This window comes from Lepeophtheirus salmonis, unplaced genomic scaffold (genome assembly GCF_016086655.4).
Source record: "Lepeophtheirus salmonis unplaced genomic scaffold, UVic_Lsal_1.4 unplaced_contig_9351_pilon, whole genome shotgun sequence".
Lineage (NCBI taxonomy): Eukaryota > Metazoa > Arthropoda > Copepoda > Siphonostomatoida > Caligidae > Lepeophtheirus > Lepeophtheirus salmonis.
In genome coordinates, this window is record NW_027296801.1 from 41,588 (window position 1) to 53,334 (window position 11,747).

Consider the following 11,747-nt stretch of genomic DNA (forward strand, 5'->3'; position numbering starts at 1 on the left):
TACTTACTCACGCATATAAACAGATTCGTTGTAGATCTGCAAATAGTTTAAGATTAACACATTTTTCTAATATATTATATTCAAGTAACGTTTTTTCCGTATGCTACATATGTGCAACAAAAAACATTTAAGGGTTAAAACAATTCAACTTAAGATTAAATGTAATTTTCTTGGTGAGACTCTGATAAATGTATATAACCTCAAGAACTAGCCTAAGTAACTAAGACTCGACTCTTATGTATTTAATGCAAATAATATATCTAAAAAGCTTTATTTTTGTACATTAAAGTTTTAGAAATGATAAATTTTTTTCTTATTTAATAATACATGAAATTTCTAAGGATAGTTCTCTGACACTTTACAAAGAATTTAGACATTCTGCATAAAACTATTGACTCATCGTGTCATCAAATTAACACAAACATTCCATCAGTTATTATTATCAGAGGTGGCAATGCTATAAAATAAATACCAAGCTACAGGGTATAAACTATCAATCAGCTATATAGCAAAACCATTGGCTCAAAAACATCACTTTTCAAAGCTTAACAAAATTTGAAAGTTTATATACAATCTTTTCCAAATGTAGGAATTTAACTCTATGTTTAATTAATCCCTTTATAATTCAAATTCATAGATAATGTGAGATTTTAATGGCAATATCTTATATTAAAAACAAAATGTTTCAATCAAGTTCTAATTTGACTCTAGCTGATATTTATACATGGTGTTGAAAATTTCTTATCTAATTTCGGGTTGAAAGAATTAAAAGAATAGTGTCAGCACAAATTACTTTTATTCAACATAAATTCATTTAGATGTGTATAGTGTATATAAATTAGTCTATGGCAAAAAAAAAAAAAAATCATACGCAAATATAATTCGCTGAAGAAACATCCAAGAATAAATCAATTGTTTATTAATGATATTTAATGTGATTATAAAATATGAATTAGTTACCATAAAGTTTGAATTTATTAAAAATAAATGATATTTTTTTCTCCCTGATAATACTTTTTTGGGAAAAAATATTTTATAAAAGCCCTCTTTAATATTCGATTAATTGAGTCATAACATAAAAAATATCAAAACATTAGAGTATTGGTGAATGAAATTTCTTGTATCCCTTTTCAAAAGAACAGTAAAAAAAACTACAACAAGATTCTCCTTTCTTATAAAAACAGAGTTGATATTGTATTTATTAGGATAAACCACATTAATTTTAACGAAATTCTTTAAACTTGAACTGGACACAAGACTTTTAATCCAAATAAGACTCAAATATGTATATGCCTAATTTTCTTATACATATTAAACATGTATTAACAGTCCGAGTGTTACCTTTTTAACTCCACGCCCTTCATTTATTAATATTTAGGCAGGGTCTGCGTAAATGGTTTTCTTCTTCTTTTTGAATGCGTATAAATACTCAAAGCATCTAGAATCAAGACATTACTTGTCTAACTACAATTCAATCATTATGAAGGTAAATAATATATGAATATTAAATCCTCAAATGTGGACAATGAATTGACCATTTTTTTCTTCTTCTTTACAGTCCTTTATTGCCTTGTCTTCTCTCTTGGCTGTTGCCTTTGCTGCCCACCCAGCACCTGCTCCTTATCATCCTACTCCAGCCTACAAACCCGCCCCTTACCACCCAGCTCCTTCCTACAAGGAAGATCCCGCCGTCTACCAATACCAATATGGTGTCAGTGATGAATATGCTGGACTCAACTTTGGAGCTGATGAGGCCCGTGATGGATACTCCACCCAAGGAAAGTACTCTGTTGCCCTTCCCGACGGTCGCATCCAAACTGTTACCTACAACGTTGCTGATGCTTATTCTGGCTATGTTGCTGATGTTACCTACTCCGAGAGGCCAAATACGAGCCATACCACCCTGCTCCAGCTCCTTACAAGCCCGCTCCCGTCTACCACGCTGCCCCAGCTCCCTACAAGCCTGCTCCTGTCTACCACGCTGCCCCAGCTCCCTACAAGCCTGCCCCTGTCTACAAGCAAGCTCCAGTTTACCACGCTTAATCTACATTCTTCTATAAATATTTGTTCCTTAATTAATTTATTTATGCTTAATAAATATATTAAAAACTTATTTGATCTCTTATCTCATTAGTGAGTTGATATAAATTATTTTTTTGTTTAGGGTACTTACAAATGGCTATTAATCGTTTCTACCTTTGATATTTGACGATTTTTATTATTAAAAATGAATGTGTTGATATATTTGCACACATATTTCTATTTTATGAAAAATTATATTCAGCTAAATGAATGTTTTAAAATAATGCAATTAGCACAATCTTCCATGTGACCGTGATCAAAGAGATTTATCAAAATATTATGACATTATTAAATACCCAAAATATTCCAATATTGTGGCTCAAATAGTGAAAAAGTTAACACTTTTCATAAATTCAGTGTGTTTGAGTCTCCAATATTTATCATAGATGCATTAAGTAATATTAATATATTATTTATTTGACTAATTTTTCAATTAGGTAGTTATTTAATACACTTAATTGTAAATGATAATATTTTGGAAAAACTTGAAGCAGAGAGGATCTCTCTGATAACCTAGATGACCTGGCAAAATAGAATTGAACCAAAATTAATATTTTTATTTTGAAAATTGGTGGATTTACAGATAGAGAACATTTAATAAACCGTGACATATGTTTCATAAAAGCCATAACAAAATTACTACTGTTTTTGAGCTTTATGCGCTTTAATGTTGCTCTCAGACGATTGATGCATCAGATTTAGGTTATGGTCTCTAAAGTGAATGGCAAATTCACAAAATTGAAATAGCCAATATCGATCTCTGTCCCTCAGAAAATAAAACCAACATAAAATTATTGAAATTGTAAAAGTCTTTGAAGTATCTAAGATCGCCGTGAACTAGAGCATCCAGATGTTTAAGAAGATGAACAACGAAGACATTATCGTTGGGTTGATTTGTTGAATTCCATATAATCGGCTGCATAGGATCATTTCAACTAGAAAACCATTAATAAATAGTGCCTAGTAGTGACATAGAGGCTTGAGCCTGTCAATGTTGCTTTGGATGGTCTTTGTGAGTGAAGATCTTAATTTTAATCAAATATAAGCTTTTTTTTCGATTGTCATTTTATCAAAAATTTGTCACGCCCATAAAACGAGTTATTTGGGATTGAAAATGTTCAAAAACTTATTAAGGAAAAAGGTTACTGTATAAAAAATATCACGGGCCAACAAAATTAAACTTGCTTTTTCCATCACTAACTTCATAACATTTTATAAAATGTATTTTATAAGCTGATTTTTTTTTCTTGTAGCTAGCAGATTTTTCAAAATACAGTGGTTTGAAATTTTTATACATTTTTTATAGGTCATAGATCAAACTTTTAAGAAAATTGTCTAATTTTGGAAAACAAAACAACAATATACATAAATGTGATTTATTAGAAGCCTTGTGAATGAGTTTTCCTTTTGTATATTTTGGGTGGATTGTCACAATACAGCATCCAAAAATGTACTGCCATCATGCTTTCATTCCAAAATCTTTGGTAGCCATTCTTCCTTGTGCGAATATCTAGGTGAAATCGCTCTCTTTGTTTGTCCTTACTGCAACAATGTTTTCGCGGAAGAAATAGAAGTAGGAATGCAGGAAATGTATTTTCAACTACATTTCGTACTTAAGTACTTTGTAAGCATCAGGCAAGTTTTGACTCCATCTTTATGCGCTGGTGACTTTTTCCCAAGAAATTTCCACATATCCATTTGAAGGCCAACCAAACCTTCAATTCCTGTAGACGTAAGGCTTTTTGAAATTCATTCTCATTCAAAACCTCCTTATTTGTGATCCAACAAAATTCCCTGTTTCAACTTTGCTGCACTAACCTTTGAAACTTTGATTGAAAAGTATTGGAACCTTTCAGAATATACTTTACCCGTAGTTTTTACAAAATTATTTGTTAAACCAAGTTTAATGAGGAGAGGTGGTAGATGTTTTTTAGATCAATTAAAGAAACAGACTGTATACTGCTTGTTCCTAGGACACATGTCGATCAAAGATGTAAGTAACTTCTGGATTAATTTACCATAATTACAAAACTGTCACACAGACATAGGAAACAACAAAAATTTGGTAAATTCTGATAGCATATCGATAAGAGATATCCACTGATTTTCCATTGATATCTGTTATATTTAATTGTGTTAGAAGTATTTCTTTATTGTCATATGTCTCTTTTAAATGGACAGAATGAGCAATGGGAACGGATATCATTTTATTATGGTTTTGCAGAAGGATAGTATTTTAATTATTATTCTATACTTTAGAAAATAACAAGGGGATCTGTCTACAAATTTTGAGACTCATAGATCCATTTTTTATTATAAAATATCATTTAGAAATAAGGAAACTTAATCAAAATTAATGATTTACTACAAATAAATAAGAAGCCTTATAAAAACAAAACTAGCTCCATCTTAAAAATGTACGTGCTAGAAGAAATATAAAGACAGATTTTGAATTTGGGTCTAAATTGTAGTAAAATATATCCAAAAATATTTATGATGTAATTTAAAAAAGCCTAAAATTATATATAAATCACATTTACAGTAATATCCAAACATACCTATTTTCAAAATTCCAGTACTAAAATTATATTTCATTTAATTTTAAATATATAAATAATTTGTTTAATGAATTGCAACTTTTGTATGGTCTTACGTCCAGTTCAAGTTCCAAGTCGCTGAAGATGAGCTTCAAATCTTCCAACAACATAAGTTATCATGTTAATCACTCTTGTAAAATGTACTTTTCTATTGAATTTCCTAATTATATTTAAAATTTGAAAATCAATTAAAGTAGAGCTAATTTTTGAATTAAAACATTTTTCTAGAAAACTGTTAAATATATATAATATGCGCATTTTAACTACAAGCAGGAAGAAAACTTGCATAAAATAATTCATTTAAGGATATTTCATCTTCATATATTACACTTTTACGCTAAAATATTGCTTTACAAATGAGCAAAGATTGATTCCTTTCGGAATTTGCCTCTCAATAAGAGTAAAATATTATGTCATTACCATAAAAAATGAAAAAAAAAATGTTTGTTAGCTTGATTTTGCTATAAATTTTTTTTTAAATTAGATATCAATTTAATATACTAAAAAAGTAGAATAAGTGTGGAGAGGAAGTACATTTTTTCTTCCCCTTAATAACTTGCGTTAACAAATCCTAGTGCTGTTCTGTTTAACTCAACGCCCTACAAAAATATAGGCTGCGTAAGTAGTTTTTTTTTTATTTAAAAAAATGCGTATAAATACTAAAAGCATCAAGAAACAAGACATCAGTTTTATTACTCCAATTAAACCAAAATGAAGGTAAGTTACAATTGAAAATTAAGTCCTCAAATGTAAATCATGAATTAACCTTCTAATTTTTACAGTCTTTTGTCGTCGTATCTGTTCTTTTGGCTGTTACCATGTCTGCTCCTGCTGATCCCTACAGACCAGCTCCATACCACCCAGCTCCGGCTCCATATCATCCTGCTCCTACCTATAAGGAAGACCCCGCAGTCTACCAATACCAATATGCCGTCAGAGATGAATATGCTGGACTCAACTTTGGAGCTGATGAGGCCCGTGATGGATACTCCACCCAAGGAAAGTACTCTGTTGCCCTTCCCGACGGTCGTATCCAAACTGTATCCTACAACGTTGCTGATGCTTACTCTGGCTATGTTGCTGACGTCACCTACTCAGGAGAGGCCAAATACGAACCATACCACCCTGCACCATCTCCTTACAAGCCCGCTCCCGTCTACCATGCTGCTCCAGCTCCCTACAAACCTGCCCCTGTCTACAAGCCTGCTCCCGTCTACCACGCTTAAGCATCTTTCCGGCATTGTATTACTATTTTCCAATGATAAATAATTTATTTATTTATGCTAAATAAATTTATAAAATCTAATATAGAAAAAAACTAAATATTTTTTTGGGTTTTTGGTCCAATATATTTTTGGCTGCTATATGATTTTTAAATTCTCGAAATGGAGAAAGTTTATAACCCCTTGGGTCCCCATTTTTGTGCAGTGCCTATTTGGTAATATTTAACTGTTATCAGCAAAGATAATGCATTTACAAACATAAACAAGACGCAGAAACTTATTTTATCCTTTTTATTACTGATTGATTTTTATTTTTGATAATGAAAAATAAGGCTGGAGATATGAAATGGATTTTATGTATGAATTTGAAGATCAACAGCATTAAAATTTTATTTAAAAAAATATATTTTTAACAAATTAAGGAAAATGACTTCTTTAACATTATGTTAAATTCCATTGCTGCAAAAAAAAAAAAAAAAAATAGAACAATTTAGAATGCTAATTAAGATTTTAGTATACATGAATAAATATACAACAGAGTTAGGAATTTGGAGCAATAATTCACAAATAAATTTGTACTTTGTATGCAAACGATTTATTGATATAGATTATGTAGTTTTTGATTTTCGAGTGGGTTATCCTGCACTACTTCCAAATGTAGTGTGTCTAAGCATGAATTAAAAAAAATCTAGAGTTGAACTGAGCAATTTTGTTTTTGGAATTAATCTTATTTGAGAATGTATTCATTATATAATTTAAAAACAATAATATTTTGTTATTTATGCAATCATTTTTATTAATTCGATACCGAAACTATATTTTCAAGTGGGGAAGAAAAGATCACATAATCGTTATATTTTGAAATGGCTACTAGACAACTTGTTTGTCCACTAGGGTCGTTGAGGAACCCAAGAATTACCCCATAAACTATCAATACAACCTTCAAAAATACATAAATCCTCCCGCCCTTTAGTTGAATTAACAGAGTAATTGTTGTGTAAATCCTTATTTTGTTGCTCAAGTCCAGTCTTAGGAATGGTCCTATTAGTTCATAGGATCGGTCCTTAATCCTGTCGGTCCTTCAGGATATCAGTACTAAAACTGATTAAAACAAAATTGATTTACATCATCATATAACGAACTTTTTAGATTTTAGGATTGATATGCAGAACTGAACTAGACCGAAACGAGACAGAAATCGACAGGACTGTAGTCTCCAGTAACATATCAGGACTGACACAACAATAAGCAGATTTATTTCTGCGAGGAGAAGAAAAAAATAGGACACGTCATTAGGAAAAAGTAGCATTTTCTATGAAGTGAAAAAAATTGGCACAAGCTAATTTAAGTATTTCACTACGTATATTTTATTAATTTTAATATGTTGCACATACCTGGACATTGGTCATCCTGGAGTCCAAGTACGGACTCTCCGTTGACTTTCACCGGTATGTGTAAGGTTTTAAATAAATTAAGGAAGGAAATGTAATTCTAAAGGTTTCATATGTATAGGGTAAAATAAATATTTTGAAGTTAAAATGTTTTAAGATGCAATATACCAGTCAAACTGTTTAAATATGTAGTTTCAACAGTTCTCACGTAGTTCAGCTTCGATAAAGTAGGCAATTGAAATAAAGAATGGTTGCAGCTGGCTCATGTTCTACAACATCACAAAAATATTTACCAACAAAGTTACATCACAATCATGTAATATAACACACATTGTTGCAAAAAAAGTAATAAAAAACTTTTTTCAACTTTTCTTCGAGATATTGGATAAAAACTGATTTTGTAATCATGCAGTTGATGAGAAATGTTAGAAATTGTAAGTTTCAGCAATATAGATTAGTGGTAACAAGAGTTGCAAGTTCTACGGTGCTGTTAACTCCGGCAACGAAGATTACGGCAAAAGTTACAGATCGATTTTGACTAAACTTAGTACAAAAATTATATATGGTCACAATATGAGGCGATAACATTTTTAAAGGTCAAGGGCAAGAAAGCACAAAACGTAAAAGATGCTTAATCGAACATAGCTTTGGAATAAATTAAGATACATCTTTCAATTTGATTTTAGGATGGGGTTTACCCTCTACCATGTGACAATTCCAGTTTATTATGTATTCTTTTATATGCTATATTAAAATTCACAGAAATTTGTTTGTTAGTGTTGACCGAACCATCAAAAGCTTTGTAGGTACTGAATTTATTCAATCTATAAAATTAATTAAGAGATATAATACAGCTTTATTAAATCTTGGTCTGCAGTAATGCATTAAAAATTAATCATTCAGCATTTTCAAAAGGCTCTTTTTGTTTTTCCAAAATATTTCATTTTATTTTCCTTAACTCCTAACTCAATCGAGATAGTTTAACTGATGCAACCATTTCCCAACGACCTATGTAATTGCCCCAGGGTAGTATAATCTATAAATAGATTATAGATATGATATGCTAAATTTTAACGTGTCTAAGGCAAACTAACTCCCAAATAAATCAAAAACAAAATGTTGTTCGTATTTTTGATCTCTTCTAAAAAAATGTTTTTCTCTCTGAATGCTGGAATTGGAGAGTTCCTTAAACGATGGTAAAATACACTATAGACTAGGGTATAGACTAGGTAGACTAGCAGTATTTGATATCTACAATTTTATTAATAAAATAAAGTTACAATACTAACTTTGGCTGTTATCATAAATATATCTTTGGGTAGTGTTTGTAGCTTTAATATTAATTAGATAGTACCAGGGGTAGTATCCACATTGCCAAGAGTAATTAGGCGTCGGCTATAAGATAAATTTTGCTTTAATAATATAGAAAATAAACTACCCAATAAATTATAAGTTTTACGCTCCGTTTTTCATTAGCACACTCACATGTAACTTCTTATACTTATATCAATTATTCCTATGTATTCTGTCCTGAAGTATGTAAGAAATAATAATATGAGTTTGGACAAAAAAGATATACTTGGATGGATTAATACTTTAGTCATTAGAAAATTCACTAACAAAATGAAAAAAAAAATCATTTTAACATAGCAACCTCTATATTTAATTCAAATCTTAACATTTGCTAAAAAATTCCATGAATTATAAATTACATAAAAGACCAAACACAAAAAACTTTTTATACATGCACATGTTAGCAATATTTTATTATACGACCACAGTATTATTTCTGATACCAAAATATTTATATGATTTTCAACAAGGAGACTTGATACAGTGAAATCTGTGACTTGTTTTCATATATTCAGACAGACAGAAGTATAAACTTTGTTTTATAAAAGCAGATTTATTGTATTAAAAACACTTTATCGACAATAATTGTCATTTATTTATCGTTTTATTTGTTTTAAAATATAAATGTATGCAAATTTTGAGAAATTTACAATTTTACTCAAAGATTATGCGTCAAGGGAGATGGTTGAACGACGCTCAAATGTTACATATTTAGCATAACGAAATATATATTCATTATTACAACCCATGCAGAAAGTGATGGAATGCAAAAAAAATCATGGATTTTTTAAGTTGACAATAAGAACCACATTACCTCGGACCTCGTAGATTTTGATTGGATGGAAAAATTTGCTGTTGACGTCTCATCATGGACTAATGAATCAATTTTGTTATTTAAACTAGTCCTTATAAAAAATGACGTATGCTTCGAAGAAGACCCAAAATCAGTTGGTAGTTAGCAAATTCTTTCGGAATGATATTTTAATAAATGCTGAAAATTGTTCACAGATAAGACCAGTTCCTATTCAATCAATCAACGTTCATGACACTGATGAGGAAAAAATAATCCCAAAAATTCGCCAGCTGACAATAAAATACAACATGTTATTTCTATGTGTGTCATGTGAGGTAATGCCATGAATTTTATCATTCGGGAAGTTGTATTACTTTCCCTCAAGACCGCGCCATTTTCTGTTGCTTTGTTTACAAACTAATATAAGCAAACAACGTTCATGCCCATTATAATATAGACGAATTTTATAATCTTGTCAAAAAAATGTTATATGTGTGTATACAGTACATTGGTTGTACTTGAACCGGTCCTCAAAAATGTTTTTTTAGGTGCCCTCAACGAAAAGATAATTGTCCATACCTGATATAGTATTACATATTTGAATTTTAAGAACCACTTCTGGAATATATATAATGTTAAATCATTGTTAGATACATTCATATTTTCAAAACAAAAAGGTTTCTAACTTGGATGATGAAGCTCAAATTCTACCTTGGATCCATTTTGTTCTGCAAACTAATTAACTTTACAATCAATCTTCTCTTAAAAATATTTAGCATTAACTCAAAGCTCAATACTTATTGAATGTTAGGATAATTCCACGTAAAATTATTAAATGAATTTACAAACACTCTGATTACTTTATCAAATATTGTGTTTTTTAAAATTTGTTACATCAAAGAATGTGAATGAAAATATCCTAATGATTTTATCTTTTACATATGTACTGTCGACGAAAAGACCTTAGTGATGCTCTATTGCAATCCACGCCCAACAATAATAATAAATATTTAGACAGGGTCTGCGTGAATGGAGTTCTTTTTTTGAATGCGTATAAATACTCATAGTATCAAGAATAAAGACATTAGTTTTATAACTACAATTCAATCAGCATGAAGGTAAGTAACGAATGCAAATCAAATCCTCAAATGTGGATCGTGAATTAACCTTCTCCTTTTTTACAGTCTTTTGTCGTCGTATCTGCTCTTTTGGCTGTTACCATGTCTGCTCCTGCTGACCCCTACAGACCAGCTCCATACCACCCAGCCCCTGCTCCATACCACCCAGCACCGGCACCATACCACGCAGCTCCTACCTACAAGGAAGAACCCGCAGCCTACCAATACCAATACGCTGTCAGTGATGAATATGCTGGACTCAACTTTGGAGCTGATGAGGCCCGTGATGGATACTCAACCAACGGAAAGTACTCTGTTGCCCTTCCCGACGGTCGCATCCAAACTGTATCCTACAACGTTGCTGATGCTTACTCTGGCTATGTTGCTGACGTTACCTACTCCGGAGAGGCTAAATACGAGCCATATCACCCTGCTCCAGCTCCTTACAAGCCCGCTCCCGTCTACCATGGTGCTCCAGCTCCTTACAAGCCTGCCCCTGTCTACAAGCCAGCTCCTGTCTATCACTCTTAAAAAATTTATATGATATTGCCTTATTTATTTGAATAAAGTTATAAAATCTAACTATATAGACAGCTTGATTAGTTATTTGATCAGTACCAATTAATATATCTTAGTCAATCAAAAAAGGACTACTAGAGTGAAGGGTTGGAAATCAAATTGAACCAGCTGTTGATTGCAGGCATAGATACAATTTATCAATTAAAACTTGTTGTATGTGGAGTTGGGGAAATAAATTTTTTAATTAGAATGTATCATATTTTTTTTATATCTAACTTCTATTCCCATATCTCCATTATTTGTGAATATGGAAGATAAGAAGCTCTGTTTAAATCTCGTCAAAAGAAAGCATTTCTTTGAGGAGTATCCATGACATAACAGGGGTATCCGCTGTTGGTGGGCTAGAGGGCTCTAGCAAATCCCCCCAAATTAAGGATTTTTGCTTGTTACTAGAAAATTCAATATTCATTTTTTCTCAAAATGTTTTCCAATTACAAAGCCCCCTAAATATAATGCTGAGACGCCCCTGCATAGTTATATTATACTGTCAGTTCCTTTCTTGTTCATCATATGTCTCTTTCATTGATGAACCTGCCTTCTATAGATAGTTCGTCAAATAAATTTATACACCTAAACAATGAAATTAATTCATTTGATAAGAATCGTAAGGT

General features: G+C 31.2%; 3 protein-coding genes across 3 annotated transcripts; all 3 read left to right on the top strand.

Moving 5' to 3' along the window:
* Positions 1–1,428: 1,428 nt before the first annotated feature.
* On the top strand, positions 1,429–2,163 carry LOC121122793 (uncharacterized). Its single transcript, XM_040717842.2, has 2 exons — positions 1,429–1,486; positions 1,559–2,163. The coding sequence occupies exons 1-2, from the start codon at positions 1,481–1,483 to the stop codon at positions 2,132–2,134; spliced, it is 582 nt and encodes a 193-aa protein (XP_040573776.1). The 5' UTR covers positions 1,429–1,480; the 3' UTR covers positions 2,135–2,163.
* A 3,227-nt stretch (positions 2,164–5,390) lies between these two features.
* Positions 5,391–5,985, top strand: LOC121123024 (cuticle protein 8-like). The gene is made up of 2 exons (XM_040718101.2): positions 5,391–5,396; positions 5,462–5,985. Exons 1-2 carry the CDS (start codon positions 5,391–5,393, stop codon positions 5,903–5,905), a joined length of 450 nt encoding a protein of 149 aa, XP_040574035.1. The 3' UTR covers positions 5,906–5,985.
* A 4,495-nt stretch (positions 5,986–10,480) lies between these two features.
* Positions 10,481–11,142, top strand: LOC121123388 (uncharacterized). The gene is made up of 2 exons (XM_040718511.2): positions 10,481–10,557; positions 10,624–11,142. The coding sequence occupies exons 1-2, from the start codon at positions 10,552–10,554 to the stop codon at positions 11,086–11,088; spliced, it is 471 nt and encodes a 156-aa protein (XP_040574445.1). The 5' UTR covers positions 10,481–10,551; the 3' UTR covers positions 11,089–11,142.
* The last annotated feature ends 605 nt before the right edge of the window (positions 11,143–11,747 follow it).